Source organism: Anomaloglossus baeobatrachus, chromosome 11 (assembly GCF_048569485.1).
Source record: "Anomaloglossus baeobatrachus isolate aAnoBae1 chromosome 11, aAnoBae1.hap1, whole genome shotgun sequence".
Taxonomy (NCBI): Eukaryota; Metazoa; Chordata; class Amphibia; order Anura; family Aromobatidae; genus Anomaloglossus; species Anomaloglossus baeobatrachus.
In genome coordinates this window covers 144,046,327-144,070,127 of record NC_134363.1, presented here as the reverse complement: position 1 = coordinate 144,070,127, position 23,801 = coordinate 144,046,327, and the positions used below count along the sequence as shown (strand labels likewise).

General features: G+C 43.6%; 1 protein-coding gene across 4 annotated transcripts in view; it reads right to left on the bottom strand.

Annotated features, from left to right (window-relative positions):
- Positions 1 to 23,801, bottom strand: part of LOC142255679 (kazrin-like) — a 130,315-nt gene that overhangs the window by 63,026 nt on the left and 43,488 nt on the right. For all 4 annotated transcript variants that reach the window (XM_075327115.1, XM_075327117.1, XM_075327119.1 and 1 more), the window contains exon 2: positions 8,967 to 9,158. In XM_075327115.1, coding sequence (XP_075183230.1) covers positions 8,967 to 9,158 — 192 coding nt within the window. The remainder of the gene's footprint in view (positions 1 to 8,966; positions 9,159 to 23,801) is intronic.

The following is a 23,801-nucleotide window of genomic DNA, read 5'->3' as shown; positions in this document are numbered from 1 at the left end:
GGCATCAAGCCCTGGAGTTAGTAATGGAGAGGTGTCTATCAAAAACCCCCATTACTAGCCCAGTAATCCAAAAGGAAAGCTAACACAAAAATAGTTTATTTTAATCTTTACTACTTCAAGTAAAGTGCAGCTGTTCACAGGCACCAGGTAGTGACAACAACCCTGATCAGTGTCACCAAGTCACTCAGAGCAGCATTGAGCCGGCGACTAATTAGCGTGTCGCCACTACCCGGCGCCTGTGAATAGCTGTACTTTACCGCTATCTACAGTCTATTATGCCTCATGCCAATAAAGGAAAACCTTGGTCAAAATGAGTTTTATTTATAAAAAAAAAAACAAAAAAAAAACAAACAAAAAAACAACCTTTTTCCACTATTTGCCTTCTATAGTCTTTATGTTGTATTTTCTATTGCTGACTGCAGGATGGGCCATCAGTGAGTGCATCCTGGTGAAAGTTTAAAACACTTATCTGCCTTTTTCTGACCTGCTCTCAGCTAATTTATGACCACAAAGTTGATTGGTTTTTATATAGTTTGTGCAAGAAAACAAACCTTTCAGACAACTCCTCTAAAAGCAACACTTCAGCACTGGAGTGGTGCCACTAATGTAAGTTCTTTGTCTCTAAGTTTCTACTCACCCTCCGCCGCCGTCGTCTTAGGTTATAGGTCCGCTCCAGTCGTCTCCTGCAGTTTATGACTTGCCAGATCACTCTAGTGTTTGCAGGACTGAGCCTGAACTCACTATTCAAGGTAAGTCTATGAGAGCCAGAAGGAGGCCCTTATAGACTTACATTGAGAGCTTGTGATAGTTACCCATGATTCCGGTCAGACGTTGTGGTCACAAGATGGCACATCCAAACCAGAGTGGCACCGGGAAGAGCTGAAGATGGCAGCTGATGAGTATAACGTTAGGGGCAGTGAACTTAGATTAGTGGCACCACTCCAGCATTTTTTTTCTTTTTACTTCAGCACTGGAGTGATGCCACTAATGTAAGTTCTTTGTCTTTAGTTTTTGACTCCCCCACCACCGTCTTATGTTATAGGCACTGCTCCAGTCGCCTCCTGCAGTTTATGACTTGCCAGATCACTAGTGTTTGCTGGCCGAGCCTGAACTCACTATTCAAGTTAAGTCTATGAGAGCCAGAAGGAGGCCTTTATAGACTTATATTGAAAGCTTGTGACCATTAGCTCTCACTTCTGGTCAGTCAGAAGTTGTGGTCGCAAGAGGACACATCGAGACTAGAGCGGCAATGGGAAGAACTGAAGAGTATAATATTAGGGGCAGGAATCATTGATTAGTGGAACCAAAAAATAAAAAAAATAAAAATAAAATTAAAATAATGCTGGAGTGGTGCTTTAATGATTTCTGCATTCGCCAGCCTTGGGTCTAAACAATCTAATTATATAGAGTAATATATTCCTGTTTATGGCAGCCACAATGGAGAGCTGGAGCTGCATGGGTCACCTTGCATTCTGTAAACTGATACAGCGCGTAAGTCATTGTGATCACCCCATTAATGACCCAGACAGGTGCTTCCTAAAAGACAATGCCCTATTCTCTGATAATTGGACTCTAATTCTCCCTCGTTAATGCCTATTTATACAGATGACTGGGAATCCTAGATCACTAATTCCTGGGCGAGCAGACCGCGCCGGCCCCCGGTACTCCAGCTTATCCGGACCCTGCTGAGTAGGAGGAGGTCAGATTAAATGTGGACATAGCCCGACGTGGAAACCTGGAGCAGGAAGCGAGGGGGATCTCATGAAAGCTTCCCTCAAATAAAATGTTACTTCAGATAATCGTGGTTAATCCCCAAATACCGCGGCCCTATCTAAACAGGAAACTCGCATCCCTGGCTTATGTCATCCTTCATCAGGAGAAATGGGCGAACAGCAGTGAGAGCCGTGCTAAAAAAAAAAGCTTAATAATGAATGTAGTTTTATATAAAAGGGGGTGAAGAGTTTTGCAAAAACAAGCCAAAAGCAACTCTGCTCTAGTGCAAAATCTACAATGGCGCCCCTCCCCCGTCCATACACATACAGGTGTCTTCTAGTGGTCACCTAATCTGACAGCAGCATGATGTAGAGACGGAAACTCCGATTCCAGCGATGTGTCACTTACTGGGCTCCTTGCTGCAGCTTTGATTATAACACTAGGACTAGTACATCTGCTTTCATGAATATGGAAGACTACATGAGTTCTATAGAACCATGCCCCCACCACTGATTGGCAGCTTTCTGCCTATGCACAGTGAAGAAAGAACTCTACCAATCAGTGGTGTGGGTGGGGTTATAAAGAGGGCAGCATTCTTAGGACTGGTAGGTCTGTAGCCAATACAACTTGGAAATTATCAAAACTACAGCAAGTAGCCCAGTGATACATAGCTTTGCATATCATACTGTTCTCAGATGGGGGGGGATAGTAAAAATTTGGTGATAAAATCACTTTAAATAGGGCTTAGATGCGATTGCTACCTCTACCCCTGATAAAGCTACATCATTGTAGGGGCATGTAGGTTACCATCAGCTGATTTTTTTAAGTTATCTTCTATATAGTAACAATTTAGATGTCGTACGGTCAATAGCAACAAAACATCTATTGCCTAAAATAAGAGCTAAGCAGCGATAAGAATGTTGGCAAAGACCCAAATAGTGATGAGGGGCAGGAATCAAGCGAATAAAGTGCCAAAAATCACAGTCCTACTGCAAAAGATGTCATGAAAAGGCAAGTGTCACCACCAGGTGGCGAGCTACACAAATCAATCACTACAGCACAGAGACCATGATCAACAAGAGACAGTTTAACATATAGGTTTCTCCCATGAACACAGTTCATTTCAATCAATTCCAATGTGACTATTTTTAAAGGGGTTGTCCATAGAATAAAATACTTTTTAAATTAATAGATCTTGGAATAATAATTTCCACAATTGTGTTTAAAAAGAGTGTTCCTGTGCTCAGAATCTTGCTGTGTATTGTGTAATGGCTGTGTCTGACCGTACAGGGACATGGTCTGATCATACCCCATCCCCTGGGCTGGGGACTATGCAAAAAAAAAAAAAAAAAAAAGTGTGCAGACACCACAGCACAAGATTATAGCTGATTCTTTCTGTGAGGTAAAACATCTCCCTTCCTGTTTTACCTCACAAAGCAGCATCTGTGATCCAGTCTATATACTTTTACTTCCTCCGCAGCCGAGGAGATGTGGTGTGTCCCTGTACGGTTAGACACGGCCATTACACAGTACATAACAAGGACACATATATAAAGGTTCTCAGCACAGGAACTTTTTTTTTTAAACACATTTAATTGTGGAAATTGTTATTCCAAGCTCTATTAATTAAAAAGTATTTTATTCTATAGACAACCCCTTTAAGAATAGTCACACTGGACACAACATAGATAATACTATAAATCATACTTTGGAAACCTGGCCACAGTATGTGAATGTAGGCTCAGACTAATCAATTGCTTGTAGATTTCAAATTTGCACACCCCACCCATGTATATCTTACAATATCAGTCACCTCCATAGTCTCCCATTGTGTGTGTACTGTCCGATTGGGGGTTTCAAGGGTCCTTTGGGGGCACATTTTTCTACTGTTCTATACAGTGTGTCCACCCATATCCTGTCCACCGCCATTAACTTGAGAACGGCAGCAGCTATAGGCATAGAAATGGTGTCTAGGTATAGTAAAGTAGCCATGCGCTACGCAATGAAACCACCTATAGCGCCACCTGTTGGAAAACAACGGAGTTAGCATTTTTATCTCGAAATTGGAACGAGATAGAGAAAAAAAGTGAATTACGAAGTTGTAGGGCATCATCAATCCAATACGAATCGACACCTTGCATACAGAAATGCTATGATATGAAACTCATGACCCCCCCCCTCAAAACACTGAATGGTGGTCACGCATATGGCGCTCATTTAACTTTGATGCTCAAAGTGGCCCTCGTTAGCTGCAATGCACATCTGGACTCTGCACAGCATACTGTATCTTGCTGCACGTTGTGCAATATGGCAGGTGACACGTGTGCACAAGCATCTGTGATATGTCGTCGTAGGTCCTGCAGTGTTGGTGGAGGGGTCGCATACACCTGCTGTTTGATGTGACCTCACAGAAAGAAGTCCAATGGGGTCAGGTCAGGTGAGCGTGGAGGCCACTCCACACAGCCACCATACCCAATGACTTGTAGGAAGGTCTCAATGAGGTATCGCTTCATGTCCGCAGCCTTGTGACTTTTACACGTTCTAATCATAGCATTTCTGTATGCAAGGTGTCGATTCGTATTGAATTGATGATGCCCTACAACTTTGTAATTCACTTTTTTTCTGTATCTCGTTCAGTTTTCGAGAGGTATCTAGGTATAGTAAAGTAGCCATGCGCTACGCAATGAAACTACCTATAGCGCCACCTGGTGGAAAACAACGGAGTTTGCATTTTTCTCTCGAAAACTGAACGAGATACATAAAAAAAGTGAATTACAAAGTTGCAGGGCATCATCAATTCAATACGAATCGACACCTTGCATACAGAAATGCTATGATTAGAACGTGTAAAAGTCACAAGGCTGCGGACGTGAAGCGATACCTCATGGAGACCTTCCTACAAGTCATTGGGTATGGTGGCTGCGTGGAGTGGCCTCCACGCTCACCTGACCTGACCCCATTGGGCTTCTTACTGTGAGGTCACATCAAACAGCAGGTGTATACGACCCCTCCACCAACATTGCAGGACCTACGACGACGTATCACAGATGTTTGTGCAAACGTGTCACCTACCATATTGCCCAACGTGCAGCAAGATACAGTATGCTGTGCAGAGTCCAGATGTGCATTGCAGCTGACGGGGGACACTCTCCGCATCAAAGTTAAATGAGTGCCATATGCGTGACCAGCATTCAGTGTTTTGAGGGGGGTGGGGGGGTCATGAATTTCATATCATAGCATTTCTGTATGCAAGGTGTCTATTCGTATTGAATTGATGATGCCCTACAACTTCGTAATTCACTTTTTTTTCTCCATCTCGTTCCAATTTCGAGATAAAAATGCTAACTCCGTTGTTTTCCAACAGGTGGCGCTATAGGTGGTTTCATTGCGTAGCGCATGGCTACTTTACTATACCTAGAGACCACTTCTATGCCTCTATAGCTGCCGCCATTCTCAAGTTAATGGCGGCAGACAGGATATGGGTGGAAACACTGTATACAAATATTAAATCACGCTCATTCACATTGTAACACACAAATGTGTGTGATATATATTTTATATATATATATTATATACATACACACACACACACTATTCATGTAATGTTTTTTCTTCTTATTGGAGCATATTGTAGATTCAGACTATTAGGCAGCAAAATCAGGAAGCAACACATGGAAACAAGTAAAAAAACAAATACATAAAGTGTGAAATGAAGCAGACTATGTGTTATGTGTTATACCTCAAATTCTTCTAAGTTCACCCTATTTTACTCTGACATCTTCATACTCCCTTGACATTCTCATAAGCTGCTATAAGAGGAAGTCACCATGAGTAGCGCCTTGTCAACAGTATATTTGTGGAATCAGCCTTCAGAAAGTGTTTGCCACCATTACGCGTGTTTTGCAGAGGCAGTGATTGTACACAGCTCCATATAATGCGATACAATATTCCACATCTGTTCTAAGCCAGAATATGGCAACTACTCAAAAAACAACACTGCATTACTTCAAAAATGTAAATTCAGTCAATCTGTAAAATTGCTAGAACCTTGAAGGTATGCTCAAGTGCAGCAATGAAAGCCACCAAACACGAGGATGAAACTGACTCACGAGTCCTGCTATAGGAAAGGAAGACCAAGAATTATTTCTGCTGTAGAGGATAAGTTAATCAACGTTTCCAGCCTCAAAAACTGCAAATTGACAGCAACTAAGACAACAGCCCTGGTGGTGATTCCATGGTGCTAAACTTCTTGAGCCCTCATATAGGGTGCACAAATATTAACAAAAACAACTCAACATTAACTGTCTAGAGCAGATTGCAAGAAGCAGTGTTTGCTCTTTAAGATTGAATTGCTGCAAAGAAGCTACTACTGAAGAGCACAACCTAGAAGAGACTTGATTGGGCCAAGCAACTTAAGGACTAAACATTAGATCAGGGAAAAATCTGTACTGCGATCTGCAAAGCCAAAATTTGAGATTTTTCGCACCATGTTTTGGAAGAAACAGAAAAAAAAAAAAGCTCAGCTCCTCTACGAACTGCTTCAAGACTGTTAGAAGCCCATTCCAGATGAAAACCGGATAAAGCTGCTTGACAGAATGCCGAGGTGTAAAATAGGGGTATTTTGAAAAAAAACCATAAGATTTCACACATTCCGGTTTGTTTCACATGTTTCTTTATTCCCTGGGTCTATGTGTGCCTCCTTGTGGTTTTGCTGCCTTCAGTCTGAATTTGCAATTTGCACATTCCAATAGCAATAAGGAAAACTATTCCTTGAACTTGTCCACACTTTTGCAGTTGTACTATATAAAGTTTCAGAAGGTTATCTTATTCACCTTGGGGGGAAAATTAGTTAACAGAAGAGGCACAATCACTGCTATAGGTGGTTAAAGAAAAGCAAAAAAAAAAAATAAAACCCGCCATGATGTGTGGCCTGGTTTATGTGATCTGAGTAGTTCTGGCCCACGGAAAAGCTCCGATTTATGTGATTAATGACTAGTAAGTGGTGCCAATAGTTTGTGCAGTGCTGACAAATATAACCATAGGCACGATAATTACTATAATTACATCAATAAGATATTCAAATCGACAAAACAGGTCCTGGCGCCATGCTGGATTCCCGCACTTATTAATAACCTAGGTGCTCAGATCACTATTTACCTTGGCCCTGTTTGGTGGCAAAATGCCAGAATAAAGGAAATAGCTGAGGTTACACGGCCACACGTTACTAACGTGTCACCAATGATCTGGAACCTTTGTGTGGCAAGTTGTGCATACATAGGGGAAAGTGACACTACCGCACTGGCCACAGTGAATCTACATTGAAAAATGCTCAGGTCTCGTGAAAAATTAACAAAATTGGTTGCTCTTGTGGAACTATTGTTGTGCGGTGACGTTGTGGCGCTAGGACATTACAAATCGATTGATGCCGCATACGGAAATCAGGTTTCACCAGTTATATCTGGTAATGCCCAGGCTGGACCAATATTTCTGCATACTCTTGTCCTAAAATTTTGCTGGGCTCCCAAGTATCTTATGAAGAAAACGCTCATCGCGACAAATGTGGAGTCCACCCTAATCCTCTATGAGCCAAACTGGTGCTTTAGGAACGGCTCCAACTCTCGAAGATTAGCGCCATCCAGAAACAGACTCTCCAAACTCTGGCACGAATGTCTGAGATGTGAATACGCTTTAAAGTTTTACAAGACTAGGCAATGCAGTTAACTTCCAAAACGAGGGGGTAATTATTAGGCTGTGTGCGCACGTTGCGTAAATTCATGCAGTTACGCTGCGCTTTGTAGCGCAGCGTATCTGCATGCGTCCTGCGTCCCCTGCACAGTCTATGGAGATTGTGCAGGGGCCGTGCGCACGTGGCGTTTTAGAGCGCAGCGCTTCGGCTAGTGCCAAAGCGCTGCGCAAAAAGAAGTGACATGTCACTTCTTCCGTGCGCTTTGCCGGCAGCTCCTGCTCTGTCTATGGCAGGAGCTGCAGGCAGAGCGCACGTTCTCGCCGGCACCATGCGCTTCAGAACGGAGCTTTTCAGCTGCGCTCTGAAGCGCACCTTTTACGGTGCTGGGCTAGTACGCAATGTGCGCACATACCCTTAGATTTTTGTAGCATGACCTGCCCACTAAAAATTTGCTTGTGTAGTGAAAAAGTTTGCAGAAAAAAGTGAGACCCATCAAAGCGCCATAAGAGAGCGTACCTCCGCTAGTACCTGGTGTTTTGGGAACGGCTTCAACTCTCGAGGACTAGCATCATGCTCCATGTATTACTGAAAGTGCGGCCATTTTTACATACTAGGGGTAGAGCTGATAAAACACTAAAACTGACTGGAGCACAGAGACAGACATTCCAAAATTGGGCACAAATATCTGCAATGTGAATACACTTTTAAGCTCTACATGACTAGACACTTCCAAAATAAGGGGTCAATTTTTTTATTTTTGTAGCATGACCCACCCATTAATAAAACTTGCTTGTGTAGTCAAAAAGTTTGCAGGAAAAGTCAGACCCATCAAAGCACCATAAGAGAGTACCTCTGCCAGTACCTGGTGTTTTGGGAACGGCTTCAACACTTGAGGACTAGCATCTTCCATGTATTACTGAAAGTGCATCCATTTTTTATATACTAGGGGTAGAGCTGATAAAATTGTACAACACTGAAACTGACTGCAGCACAGAGACAGGCACTCCAAACTAACACGAACGTCTAAGATGTGAATACGCTTTTAGGTTTTACAAGACTAGACCATGCAGTTAACTACCAAAATGAGGGGGCAATCTTTAGATTTTTGTAGCATGACCCTCCCACTAATAAAATTTAATTGTGTAGTCAAAATATTTGCAGGAAAAAGTCAGACCCATCAAAGCTTCGTAACAGAGTACCTCCACCAGTACCTGGTGCTTTGGGAACGGCTCCACCTCTCGAAGACTACAGCCATCCATGTATTATGGAAAGTGCGGGCATTATTTATATACTAGGGGTAGAGCTAATAATACTGAACAAACAGACTGGAGCACAAAGACTGACACTCCCAACTAGTGTACGAACGTCTGAGATGAAACACGCTTTTAGGTTTTCGTTTTATAAGACTAGACAATGCAGTTAACTTATAAAATAAGGGGGACATTTTTGGATTTTTGAACCATGACCCTATCCACTAACAGAATTTGCTTGTGTAGTCAGAAAATTTGCACGAAAAAGTCAGACCCATCAATAATTCTAGTAAATGGAGGAAAGACATAACCATTACCCTGCAGTGCCTCCTTTGCTCGCGCCAACTCTTGCTCTTTCTGCACCAGCTGCACCTTGAGCTCCGTAACAGAGAGTACCTCCGCCGATCGGCTGTCATGTGATTCCTCCAGGTCCTTCGCCAACATTTCCTTCATTTGTCGGAGCAAGTGAACCTCATCTTGCAGCTGTGACACCTCTTCCCTTAGCAGCACTGCAAATTAAAGGAAACACAAGATTACAAGACTAAAAAGCTGTATGCAATTTCTATTGTAACACAAGAACAACATGCCATAGAAGATGAATACGTCTTAACCAACGGTTCATCAAAAAAGCTCCTCTAGAGAATACGCCAGCGGGGTGGAAGAGGGAGGAGACATTTTCCTTGGTGTAGTGCTTCTTTAACAATTAAAGGGAAATCTCAAAAAGGGAGCTTTGAGGTGGAAACTGGTTTTTGGATGTTTTTGGAGAAGCAATAAAACGGTCCATAGCCATATCCAGTATCAGAGTCCAACGGTTTAACCTAAAATACCAGATAACGTGAAACAATGGGTTGGATATAGCTATAAATATAACTCATTGACTTAACTTCATTACAGTCATCAGATCCTTGGGATCAACCCATTACCCACCACCCTCCGCACGTGAGGGAAGCATCCAGTACCTACAACCCTCCACACGTGAAGGACAACATCCTAAACATCAAGGAACTTCTGGTAGAACCTGTTTGGACAGTAAATGGTATAAGTATGTGCTCAGAAGGAATTTAATTGACCGGTAATTTATGCTGAGTCATAGATTTGTGCAAATGATAATCCTGGATGAGTAGAGAGACAATGGAATGTCAGAAAACGAGAGGGTGAAGCCAAAAGAGGTTACCACTCACTAATGCTTCCTCTACTCCAACAGCTTTCATAGTTTCGATGTAACAATCCCATATTATTCAAGGTCTCAACAATGCACGAGAACGTGTGGCAAGATATCACTTTTTCTTGAAATCCTTTCGACTTTATGTGGAAGGTATACTATCCGGATCTAAGAGAATCATCCAATGTACTAAACGTTGACTTCTAGCTAAAACATGAAAGAATTGGGTCCTTCTAAAGTGCTTACATAATGGGTTCATGAGCCTGAAGACACATTTATCATATCTTCTCTACTGACCAATAGGGCAAATATCTTGTAGTTTGAATGTCTTGTAATGACCAACATCTTCTATAATCTCCTCAAACCCAAGGGAATGAATGGAGGATCCAGTTGGAAGACTAGTACTGCCTATAGACCCTAATCTACCAGAATTATCCAATGTACTACCTGTTGACGTCTAGCTAAAACATGAAACAAGAATTGGGTCCTTCTAAAGATCTTACGTAATGGGTTCATGAGCATGAAGACACATTTGTCATATCTTCTCTATTGACCAATATGGCAAATATCTTGTAGTTTGAAAGTTCTGTAATGTCCAACATATTCTATAATCTCCTAAAACCCAAGGGAATGAATGGAAGATCCAGTACTGCCTATAGACACCAATCAAGTTTATGGTGACCCTCAACCATGAGACTAAAGTGCCTATACATTTCTCATGAATAGTCGCTCTAGCTGGTGCCCCACATTTGCCTGCCATTGTCTCAGATCAGCAGTTTCTCCTGGTTTCAACATGGCACAGGGAGTGCAGTTTTCTCTAAAATACTCCAGGCCTGGCTTTTCTGTGCCGTGCGATTTCAGCTACAAGAACTACAGTTCATAGTAATACCCTAAAGAACAGTAGATATCTGCAGATAGTCTCCTCACCTGACTAATGGATCAAAAGACAAGATACAGCAAACCAATACCCGCATAATCTCACATACTGGTCACCGGCTATGCAGAGTTCTTGCTGCTCTTTGACAAACACATGATGGTCAATACGGATGACATCACCTATTGGGGTTTCCAAAAAACATTCGTAGAACATTTCTCAGATTAGGCTTCATGTGGTAACCTCCCACCTTCTCCCCCCGCAGTAGATCTTTAGTGTAATTGCATTCAGAATTGTTACCGGAGTTCCCTTAAGGCAAGTTTGTCAACTATGAGTTGAGGGTACAAGGAGGCCAGAAAATTACACACATGGTCCTACAAAAACAGAATAGCAATTCGGTCTAGTGAGGCCTTTAATTAAGTGTTTATTCCATGGATCAAAGTGATCATTGAATTATTCCTTGGTGAAAACTAAATTTTTCTAAAAAATAAAAGCCCTTCGATTTTTATTATGTAGGGGGATCTGGCAGTTGAAGTCATTGTCCTTGCTCAGACATCAGTCTTTTTGCATACAAGAAAACCAATTACCATCAATGTGCTGGATCTGATAACTAGCCACCTATGTTTTATCAGGACGAAAAAAAAAAAAAAACACCCAAAAACCCCCCCAAAACCCAGCAACACCCCCCCCCAGCAACAGCAACACCTCCCCCAGCAACAACAACACCTCCCCCAGCAACAACAACACCTCCCCCAGCAACAACAACACCTCCCCCAGCAACAACAACACCTCCCCCAGCAACAACAACACCTCCCCCAGCAACAACAACACCTCCCCCAGCAACAGCAACACCCCAGCCACACCCCCACCATCACCACTCCAGCAACAGCAACACCCCCCAACAATCAGCTACCAACCACAGAAAAAAAATAATCGTGAGCTGTGCCTTTTTTTCCAGGGATCCATTGTTTGCACTTGGCAAGTTTCAGTAATGACTTACATTTTGTTGTTGTTTTTGGAGAGTTTTTTTTTAAAAATTTTTTTACAGACAGACAAAAAAATAAAAAATAAAAAAAAAAAACAACCACAACATGGACAGTCATGTATGTGAAAAAAGGAAGTTTAAACGAGGCCATATATAGACCCTAAAATTCTGGCTAATTAGTGCCATGTGAAACTATCCAGCGGCAGGGAATGTATCACTGTGGGACAACGCAGATTTACCAAGGCTCAAAGACGACTTTCAAGAAATCCTGCAGGACTCGTAATGGAGACCATATAGGCGGCTGCACTGCCGGGTTACAATCACGGCTGAGGATGACTCAGACATACATGTGATTCTCATTTTTTTCGGGAGGGTCCCTTTTAGTGGATCTTCAGCATTACATTCCAGATTAAAAAAAAATATAAATAACATTGTTCCCTCTGGCAGAGCTCAGAACAAATGATAAATCTCACTGCTGCATAAATGGATCTTTTCCTGTGCGCGGCTGACGAGGGGTCAAGTCAACTGACTCTGTGCTCCTGGTGCAGAACAGTTCTGCGGTAGCCACAGGGAAGAGTAAAAATATTTTTACAGATCAAAGCCTAATGACAAATAATAGATCTCGCCGGCAATTAAGGGTCAGAACCTTCCACATTTTACAGTGAATCGGACGTTCCAAAAACCCTAAGCTAATTCCAAAAGGGGCTAGAAAATTAGTCTGTGCCATGGTGCCTGTACAATACCGGGTGTAGTCAGCTGCGGCATATGGAGAATAAGATTGCTTATCTGGTACAAGAATTTACATTGTGAATTGGGTCCTAATACCACAATGGGCAGATGTGAGTGCTGGCCGTGTGTAGCTAGACAGCACTGGACTGAATTGAAGCACTAAAATCAAATAGGCCAAATCACTTGTGCGATGCATTCCACTAAATGTGAAGTCAATCGGTCTGTGACAAACTGATCACATTTGAGCACAATACTATTTCCATCCAAATTTAATCAGTTAAGACATCTGTTGTAACCTGGTAAAAAAAAAAAAAAAGTCTGATTTTACAGCATTCTACGCCTGGACAGGGCCACCAGGCTCTTCTCCGCCTGGACAGGGCCACCAGGCTCTTCTCCGCCTGGACAGGGCCACCAGGCTCTTCTCCGCCTGGACAGGGCCACCAGGCTCTTCTCCGCCTGGACAGGGCCACCAGGCTCTTCTCCGCCTGGACAGGGCCACCAGGCTCTTCTCCGCCTGGACAGGGCCACCAGGCTCTTCTCCGCCTGGACAGGGCCACCAGGCTCTTCTCCGCCTGGACAGGGCCACCAGGCTCTTCTCCGCCTGGACAGGGCCACCAGGCTCTTCTCCGCCTGGACAGGGCCACCAGGCTCTTCTCCGCCTGGACAGGGCCACCAGGCTCTTCTCCGCCTGGACAGGGCCACCAGGCTCTTCTCCGCCTGGACAGGGCCACCAGGCTCTTCTCCGCCTGGACAGGGCCACCAGGCTCTTCTCCGCCTGGACAGGGCCACCAGGCTCTTCTCCGCCTGGACAGGGCCACCAGGCTCTTCTCCGCCTGGACAGGGCCACCAGGCTCTTCTCCGCCTGGACAGGGCCACCAGGCTCTTCTCCGCCTGGATAGGGCCACCAGGCTCTTCTCCGCTGTTCTCTATTGTATCAAGCCATCGGCTTTGCTGGTCTTCTTGGCCTTGTTCCTTCTATTCCTCCAACCATGATGTCCTTCTCCAGTAATTGATCTCTTATGATGCGTCCAAAGTAGGAAAAGTTGTAGCTTGATGATCCTTGCTTCGAACAACAAGTCTTTCTTGATTTGATTCAAAATTGATTTGTTTGTTTTTCTTGTCATCCATGGTACTGATAACATCCTTCTCCAGCACCACATTTCAAAGGGGTTGATTCTTCTGTCTTGCTCCTTTATCGTCCAGGTTTCGCATTCATATGTGACTACAGAAAAAACCAGACTATGTAGGAGCCATGTCTTCATCACCAGTGAAATGGTCCTCAATTTGAGGACCTTGTCCAGTGACTTCATTGTTGATTTGCCTATAGCTATTCTATTGACTTCCAGAGACATTGCTGCATGTATAATGGTTTTTTCATGTTTTAAGATTGTGAAGGGCTTGTGCAACCAATCTCACTACAAGGCGAGTGCATTCTAAAATTGGCCAAACACATTAGATAGCTGTCGGTTGAACGATGCTTCGGCCGACAGCCATCTTGACAAACACTTCCATGCACAGGAGCACTCGCTTGGCCAAGTGCTCCTATGTTCTCTCCGAGAAAGCCACCAGCTGACATGTCGATCAGTGGCTTATCGCTGGGAGAACAATTCGATCACTGATCCAAAAATCAGATCTGTGAGATCGTATTCTCCCCCGACCATGAGTCAGCTGGAGCTCCCCCATACACATTAGGATATCAGCAGATTCGGCAGACATTAGCCTCGTGTATGGGGGGCTTATCTTTACTTCTGATCTAAAAACTAGAATCTAACCTACCAGTGAGAGAAAGACCGGGTTGGAAATTATTGATATTGTATAATTTATGGTTCTGTTCTGTAAATCTAATTACCTTCATTATCGAAAATTCATTTTTAACTCATGCTTAGCTACAAAATCCTGTCCTTCTAGCACTTAAAAGTAAAACACTCATCTGACCTTCGCAGCCAACACATTTTCTAAATTATAGCTCCCAAGATGTAAATTTAAGACAGTCTCCACCCAAAAAATAACAAACCCAACTGAATGTGCTGGGAAGTGTAAAGTATTACTCAGATTCAACTCAAAGATCCGGTGTCAATATACAAAACAAAAAGGCACGCTTTACCGAAAACATAGGTTAAAGGGAACCTGTCACCGGTTTTTCGGCCTATAATCTGTGGCCACCACCAGTGGGCTCTTATATACAGCATGTTAGAATGCTATATACAAGAGACCAGGCCACTGTGTAGCATGTAAAAAATACTTTATAATACTTACCTAACGGTCGTGCTGTGGTGGATTTGATTCAGATGGGAGTCTCCATTGTCTGGTGCCGGAGCCTCCTCTAATTTATTAAAGGAAACCTTATCTTTAGGGAACCTTATTTAAAGGGAACCCTTTAAATAATTTCATGACATGTGCCAGAGAGGACCAGTCTTTAGGTAATAATCACATGTCCAATATTCACAGTCTGATTACAGACCGCCATGTCCAGACCGGCCAAGGGTCTCCATATACACCTATTAGCCTCCTGACCCAAGCTCCAAAGCCTAACAGCCGGTCCAGACTTGAAAGTTTATATTCTGGCCAAGAATGTTGTTTGAATCCTGCCATAAAATGTGGTCACCCAACTTCGATGCCCATTACTGATGGGCGAATAGTATCTATTCGTGTTCAGATTATTCGTAACGAATCCCAAAGTATTATTTCTGGTATTCGTCATGAAGAACGAACCTAATGCAAGTCAATGGGGAACCCAAGCAGTTTTCTTGCCGTGCCGAATATTTGAATAGTACTTGGTATTCGGTAAGCATTATCCGAACATGGATAGTTACTATTCGACTATCTCTATTGCCCATGTGACTATGCAAGTGATTACGATGAAGAGTCCCCCAAAACTTGCACTTTTTAATGCCACTCCACTTTGGTTCCTAGAAGAAGTCGAAGGCAAGAGACACTTTCCCCTTCTATGATCTTCATATGTGGACTAAGGCATATAGAAAGGGACTGAATACTTAACCCCTTTTGCGCCAAAGCCGATTTCTGCCTTTGTGACCGTGCCAATTTTTTAATTTCTGACAAGTGTCAATTTTAACAGGTTATAACTCTGGAACGCTTCCATGGATCCTGGTGGTTCTGAGACTGTTTTTTCATAACATTGTACTTCAGGATAGTGGTAAGTAACAATCTAAAAGACTGCTGGAATTCCATTACAAAATGTGAGCAGGGTGCTAGATAAAAAATACACAAGTTATATAAAGTGAAAGCAGCACACCAAATTCAGAGAAATATGAATAAGCATCACTGCTCTATGATACATAGAGAAATGAAAAATAAAATGAGCCATGTGAAAAATTGAAAATGTGACATTGCTTGACTGCTAAGGATAAAAAACACAAAAATAAAATGATATTTTGCTAATGTATTGATCAATTCATTACTGCCCGATAACCACTTCACGGTAATCTCTTATTTATCGGGTCCCTAACCAAATGTTACCTCTATGTGCAGTTAACCCTAGAACGCATACCTGGGGCCTCGCAGGCCTAATAGGTTACTGGGTTTCTATGGTAGATTTCTATGGTTGCGCATTCTAGAGTTAAAACCTGCTTGTGTATGGGAAGCCAGGGACCTGGCTATATAGGAAATTGAATAAAAGATGGCTGAAGGGCTGGACTGGGTTCCCAGACAGAAAAAAAACCTGCATTAGCAAAAAAACTGCTGGAACATCATTGCAAAATGTGAACAGGGTGCGAACTAAAAAATAGTGGTAAAATTAAGACCATCTTTCTTGGCTCCACTGTTTATCGTGTTAATAAGAGCCGGAGAGGTAAGAGAAGGAGGTCACTGGTTCTCTCTAACTTCTATGTGCTGCGAGCGCTATTGACTGCGGCACATAGAAGATCGCAAGAGGTTATCATTATCAGAACCAGATGAGGTCTCCGGACAGAATTACCGTTCTGCACCGGAACACAGACTATAGTGTGCAGGGGGTCTCAATCCCCTCTTGACCGCTGACCATAATTAAACGTTGGCTTTGCACAAAACCCAGCAGAAGCAAACAAATATATTTACCGCTGGCTGTCTCAAACATGTTAAAGTGGTTCTCCTTGTCCAACAATCCTCTGTCAAGAGGGTCCAAGCTCGATTAACTATTACTCCAATCCCTGGTAGTCAGCAGTAATTTGTAAAGTAAAGCCCCCATCACATTTAACGTCTTTCCAGCAATCCAGACAACGATACGACCTGATAAGGATCGCTGGCAAGTCGCTACGTGGTCGCTGGTGAGATGTCAAACAGTCAGATCTTCCCAACGACGCAGCAACGATACAGCGACCGTAGCGACCTGTATAAAGATCTCGGTGGTCGTTGGGACCCTGTCACACGGCAGCTAGTGTGACGATTCAGGCTTACGTGGCTGTACGTGTCTGAGCGTCAATGAGGTAGTTGGTAAAGGTAAGGACATACATCCGGCTTTTCTCCCATTTGTCGGATCCGGCGCGCTCCCGTGCATTGTATACAGTACAGTGGCTGCGCTGCAACTTCCTGGTCACATGCTCCGGTCACATGACAGCACGTGACCGGAGCTTGTCGCGCAGCCACTGTACTGTATACACTGTACGGGAGCGCGCCGGATCCAACAAACGAGTGAAAAGCTGGATGTGTGTCCTTAGCCTAAGGCGGCAAACACCGATGCAACCTACCCAGTAGGACCTCGACGATCAAAAATGGTCCAGGCCATTCCGACACGACCAGTGATCCCACAGCAGGGGCCTGGTCGCTGCTATGTGTCAAACGTAGCAAGATCACTGGCGAGGTCGTGGTTGCGTCACATAATCTGTGACTAAGCAGCGATCTCGCCATGTGTGAAGGTACCTTAACTTTGGGTGACAAGTGTAGGATATCACCGACCCTTCACTCCAAAGGCATTTTAAGGCAGAATTTATAACGGAACGTGTGGATAGACAGACCGCGGACAACCTGCGTTAAGGGTTATGGTTTTATTTTGGATTAAGAATTTAATATTTAACACAGAAAACAAAGTTTAAAAAAGGGACCAGTTTTTGGGGAGCTTCATAGACAAATTCCCATTTCTTGGGATTCCAAACTTTGGTGGTAGAACGGGTGACACCAACAATCCAGAAAACCGAACAGGGTCAGACCTTGACCAATTATAGAATATCGATCTTCTGGGTATTTAGACTAAACAATTATCAATTTGTTCTTTTGGAATCGCAAGATTCTTTTGACATGGGGAATTAAAAATCACTTTATGGTGACCAGATCTAAGCTCTAAATCTGACGAAATGCCGTCAGTCATCTATAGATCAGCGATACGTGATCTACTAGACGTCTGAAATGACTAAAGTTACCCATACGAGCTGTTGATAGACCCCAGCGTTAGCGCCAGCAGGATAGTATTGATCGGCGTTTGACTATAACAATATGCCCTGAACGAAGACGTGCAGACAGGATCAATAAATGCTGAGTTGCATTAAGTCCAAGGGGGAAGTGTCACGCTTTTTCGGATATTGCAACAGCAACGTCTGCGGGGACCTTGGCAAGCGGCTCATCCGCTGACAAAGGTGCTAAGGAAGGAGCCAATAGCTAAATTACTGCCACAATATCCTTGACACTTCCAGCCTGCTAAAAATATGCGATTTATCTAAGAAAGCTCCTTGTAAATTTCAAAAGGTTTATGTCTAAGAGTTTCAGTGTATAAAGGATTTTCTGTAAACTTGCTTTATATGCTTCAGTTTGCCTAACGCATTAAAGCCGGCTTTCAAGGATGACAACGTCACCGTTGATTTAATTTTTATTTCGGAAATCAATAGAGCCCTTAAAATAAGCAACTTTATTATTTTATTAAGGAAATCAGCTTCTTTCAAGATCAATCTTTCATTATCGCTTCATAAGTAAAATCAATCTTGAGCGAAGATGGATTTTCCCATTACTGAGATGGTAGAAGACAGTTGGTTCTTTTAAAATTCTATGGAAAAAAGGAGGGGGGAGCGGCAGACAAACTCTCCGTCACACTAGGTACGGGGAAATACCAAGAGAACGGCAAAAGGGAAGAGAAACTCTGTCTAGGAAAGGGGGAGATTGTGACCCCTGACCAAACCTACTGCTTGTCTCTTGGGTACCTCACCACCCTAGATATATTCCGCACCTATGCGCCAAGCTGGATACCTGACCCTAGATATCCCTAGTGCTGGACCATAAATAGGGAACGGGTGGGATGAGCTCTTAGTCAACCAGACTAAACACTATAAAAAACACAAGGAGACACAGGTGGAAAATACATGAACTCCTATCTACAGATGTCCCAGGTAGGATTTCAGCAAAGTTTTCAGCAACAATATCACAGAGGAGTACAAGCCATCTGCTTGCAACCAAGGCTTGAATGAACTGAAAATATCACCAGCACTAGTCCAAGGAAGGAACGGGTATTTAAGCACCAAGACAATGCTGATGACCAGCAGCTGGGTGGAAGTCTGGGTCCAAAAGGGAGAGAGATAAATTCAGCAGGAAAGCTACCTATACCAATGAAGACTGACAGCAGGAACAATGGAAAGTCAGGGAGCATTCTGCACAGTCAAACCCTGTGACCTTCTATGGCCAGAAACCACATAACTGTAACCCGTGACAATTTCTAGTGCAAGTTCCCCGGAAACAACTGTTATAGGTCTCCATTGAACTTTATGAGCACCAACTGTCATCTCTTAATGGGAAAGTCTGTATTTAATGAAGACAATTTTTGCCAATGAATTGAGAATTTTGAGAATGGAGGAAAAACAAAAACAAAAAAAAAAAAAACGAGCTTGGTTTGCTTGAAGAGTACTAAAGCAGTGGGCTACACAATGGGTGGGCAATATGATGTCTTGCTAATTATTCATAGAGTTGCATTGTGCCTATTGGAAACCTCAAAGTTGATCTCTATAAGAGTTTGAGATTGTAAAGCCGAACATAACCAGACGAGCTTCCGGAAAAGTTAGGAATAAAAGTTAGCAATAGCTTTCTGTTGACAGAAGGATTTATGAAATGTATCAAGCCGACAAGTCAATGTATCCCAGCGTTTCACACGTTTACCCTCTATCGAGGATTCTGAGTTGCACTTTCAATACATCTCCTCCTCCTGCGAGACGCGAGGTGAAAGATATAAAGATCCTCCATGTGAAGACAGAACCCGATGCATTTCCCAAGGCATTAAAATTCAATTTTTTATTGTTGACAGACATCTCAGCATTGACTGGTTTCTTGCATTATTCAAGATATTTCAGAACAGATAAGAACTTCAAAAAAACCTGAGAAAACTATGAGGAAAGTTTAAGATTTGCTCAAAGTAGAGCTGCCGTAAATGTCTTCTACGATGATCCGGTCATGATCAGATAGATTGGATTTCATGCAATATGGTCGTCTTTTGCCTGATCTTAAAGGGTTTGTCTGGTGAAAAGTAGTAATTATGAATCTACAATATACGTACATGACAACTTACTGATTGGCGAGGGTCTGACCGGTGGGAAAAACACCGACCAGCCAACCGGGGAAGGTTTATCCCAGTTACGAGATGGAACGGTAGGTCTGATGCCTGATCACTGCCTCATTCATTGTCTATGAGGCTGCTGGATAAAGCAGTCAAAAGCAGATTAATAGATCAGCAGTCGGGCATGCGCAGTGCCGTTCCATTCTATCGGGTATAAGAGTGCTCCGATCTGACAATCAGTCTAGGTCCCAGCAATTAGGTCCTCCCCACTAGATAATTCTTTGGAAACCCCTTTTAAAAAGAACATGCCACTTGACACATTTCATGCACACACACTATAATATAACAGGTGTTTGATCCATGAATTGCCCTAATAAATTTTGGTGTTCATTTGAATTGGTATTAATTAGTTCTCATCATGCTGTACACATTTTGGCATGAAGCCAAAACGACACGCAACTACTGATCAGCAGTCCAACGCCATTGCGAGGCTTCAAGCAGGATGTTCTCAGATGAAAGTGGCCACTGAGCTTAGAGCGTCACCAGCAAGTTGAACAGAGATACAGAGAGACTGGAAGAGTTACAGAACGGCTTAGAACTGGAACTCCTTTGCAACATCCCACACTGACGACCACTTCATTGTGAATAATGCTCTTCATAACCGGATGATGAATGCCACACAACTCCAGGCATATTTGAGAGAGGTGAGAGGCTCCAAGTGTCACGTCAGACCATTCGAAACAGTTTACATCAGCGTGGTCTGTGTGCTAGATGACCTGCAAGGTACCTGACCACACCAGGCAGAGGGAGCATCTACATTGGATGAGAGACCAGTGGCCTCAGTGCTGTTCACTGATTAAAGTCAATTCATGCTGAGCAGAAATGATGGCCACCAACAGAGAAGTCATGGAGAGTGTTGTGCATCAGCCACTGTTGTCACCAGATGAGCCTTTGGTGGAGGTAGTGTTGCAGTGTGGGCCGAGGAACGGAGGTAGGGGGGGTGGGGTGGGGGGATTAGTCAGTACAGAACGGCCCTACACTGTGTGACTGGTACAGTGACAGCCCCTACTACTGGAACAATAATACAGCCATTGTGCCTCTACATGAACACAGGTCATCTTCATGGACGACAATGCTCCAGCTCATCGAGGTCACATTAGGGAATAGGTACTGGAGACTGGGGGACCTCAAATAGAGCAGCTGCACTTTCTCCAGACCTGAATCCTATAGAAAACCTATGGGATCAGCTGAGTCGCTGTGTAGAGGCTGTAACTCTGTGCACCACAACCTCAATGACCTGAGGGCCGCCATCCAAGAAGAGTGGGATGCCATGTCCCTGCAGACAATATTTCGACTGGTGGACGGCAGGAGGTCATTGTCAGCTGTAATTGATGCTCAAGGCCACATGGCAAGTTATTCAGACATTGACATTTTTGGGTATGGAGGGAGGAAGGGTGGGGGGTTGGGAGTTATACCAAACATTGGTGTTGGCTTTGTTTCAATAAATTGTTTCAGATGAGGTAATCACCATTGCAGCTTCTACGTAAATGCCCGACTGTCATGATAAACTATCACTGTAGCGGAAACTTTCTATGTTTTCCATAAATTTCACTCGAAAGCCAAATATCCCGAACTTCTTCTAACTAGTTGTCCCTGCACCTCTCCATTCCTGGGACATGGCCACTTCTTCCATGTACATAAATCCAGTCTGGTTCATATACATTTTTTGGGATCCAATACAAATCACATCTCTGGTTACAAGATAAAAGCGTTGTCTCATTGTGCCTTTGAGTATTGCAAAGGATTGGCAAAACTGCAAGCGCTGCTCACCAAACAGAATACAACAAAAGGAAGAAAAAAACACAAAAAAGTGCCTCACTGTACAAGGGAAGGACTCAAGGTATTGGAAAAACTACATAGAAAGTCCTCAAAGCAAAAAAACTAATCCGAGCATACAAAGGCTTCAAAGCGAGACAGTAACAACATAAACCGGGTCAAAAGTGAAGGTAGAGACGGCAGAATGGTGGTGTTTGGATAGTACACATCATGCGCCCCACCCCAGCATGCCCCAGAGACACTACTCTGTAAACTCTTACGGAAACAAAATTTTTTTAGATTTCCAGGTAAACTGCACCTCCAGCAATATTTGCACAAGAGTTTATAGTACTAATAGATACAAAAGGATAAAATGTGAGTAATTAAAACAGCACGATATATGGCAACATAATGACTACAGTAATTTATTTCCAGAGCTGTAATCTCAATTCTGCTTCCTTCTTCCCATGTGTGATGATACATCGAGGGAGCTCCGTTAGTGAGATAGTGTCCCTTTATTTTTTCTTCGTCTTGTATGAGAAAAACGGATGTCTGAATGTCACCAGATTTTTACCACCTAATCTGAGAGCAGCATAATGTAGGGGCAGAGATCCTGATTCCAGCGTTGTGTCACTTACTGGGCTGCTTAGTGTAGTTTTGAAAAAATCACTGTTAATGAGCAGTAGATTATCATTACAGGACTACTTGGCGTGCTGCAGATAGTCCAGCATATTCATAAGCTCTGCGAGATCTGTAGCAGAGAAAACACTTAATTTATCAAAATGACAGCAAACAGCTCAGTAAGTGACACATCGCTGGAATCAGGGTCTCTGCGTCTACATTATGCTGCTCTCAGATAGGGGAGCAAAAACCTGCTGACAGATTCCCTTTAAGGAAACCAGACATTAGGATGGCCATTCCTGAAGGATCTGATTTTTCCAGTGATAAAAGGTAGCTTGTTTCTGACCGTTCTTTTCAGAGTTGAAAAACTGTCAAGACTAATGCGGATGTCACATGAGATTATCTATCGTGCAATGCATTGTCAGGGTCATGGTTTTCGTGACGCACATCCGGCATCGTTCACGACGTAGTCCCGTGTGACACCTCCTAGCGACGCAGAATCGCTCACAAATCGTGAGTCGTGTACTCGTCACTCAGTTTAAAAAAAAATTGATTAAAATGGCGCCGGTTGTTCATCGTACCCGGGGTAGCACACATTGCTCCGTGTGAGACCCCGGGAACGATGAACACAGCTTACCTGCGTCCCGCGGCTCCCAGCAGCTATGCGGAAGGAAGGAGGCGGGCGGGATGTTTACGTTCCGCTCATCTCCGCCCCTCCACTTCTATTGGCCGGCGGCGGTTTGACGTCGCTGTGACGCCGAACGTCCCTCCCCCTTCAGGAAGAGGATGTTCGCCGCCCACAGCGAGGTCATTCAGCAGGTAAGTACATGTGACGGGGGTTTCACGACTGTGCGACACGGGCAGTGATTTGCCCATGACGCACAAACGACGGGGGCGGGTACGATCGATCGTGAAATTGCACAATCGGTCGTCTCGTGTAAAGCATGTATTAGGAGAACTTCACACAGTTGTTTGTTTTCAGCTTCTTAAAGGGGTTGTCCACTACTTTACATTGATGGCCTATCCTTAGGCCAGGGTCCGAAACTCAGCACCCCCGCCGATCAGCCATACTCTGAAGGTGGCTGGAAATGCTCCATTGAAGAGCTGCCAGGTCAACCGATAGTGATGGTCGGGTACTACACATCCGCCTCCCATTAAAAATCAATGGGAGGAGGGTGTGGAGTACCCAGCTGCTATCAAAAGACTGTGCAGCTCCGGAAGTGAGCATTTCCAGCCACCGGCATCGAGAACAGCTGAACGATGGTGGTGCCGGGTGTCAGATCCCGGCTGATCAGACATTGATGACCTATCCTACAGATAGGCCAATAATGTAAAAGCAATGGACAACCTCTAAGCTTTTTCATTTTTTTTTTCCCTACAGTGGTTTTGAAAAAGATAAGAAAAAGTGTATGCAACTTCTTTGAAGAGGATCCTGAAGGAAACCTCTACAATCTCGTAACATTCAATTGAGGTGGCAAAAACAAAACCCACTCCACGAGAAGAC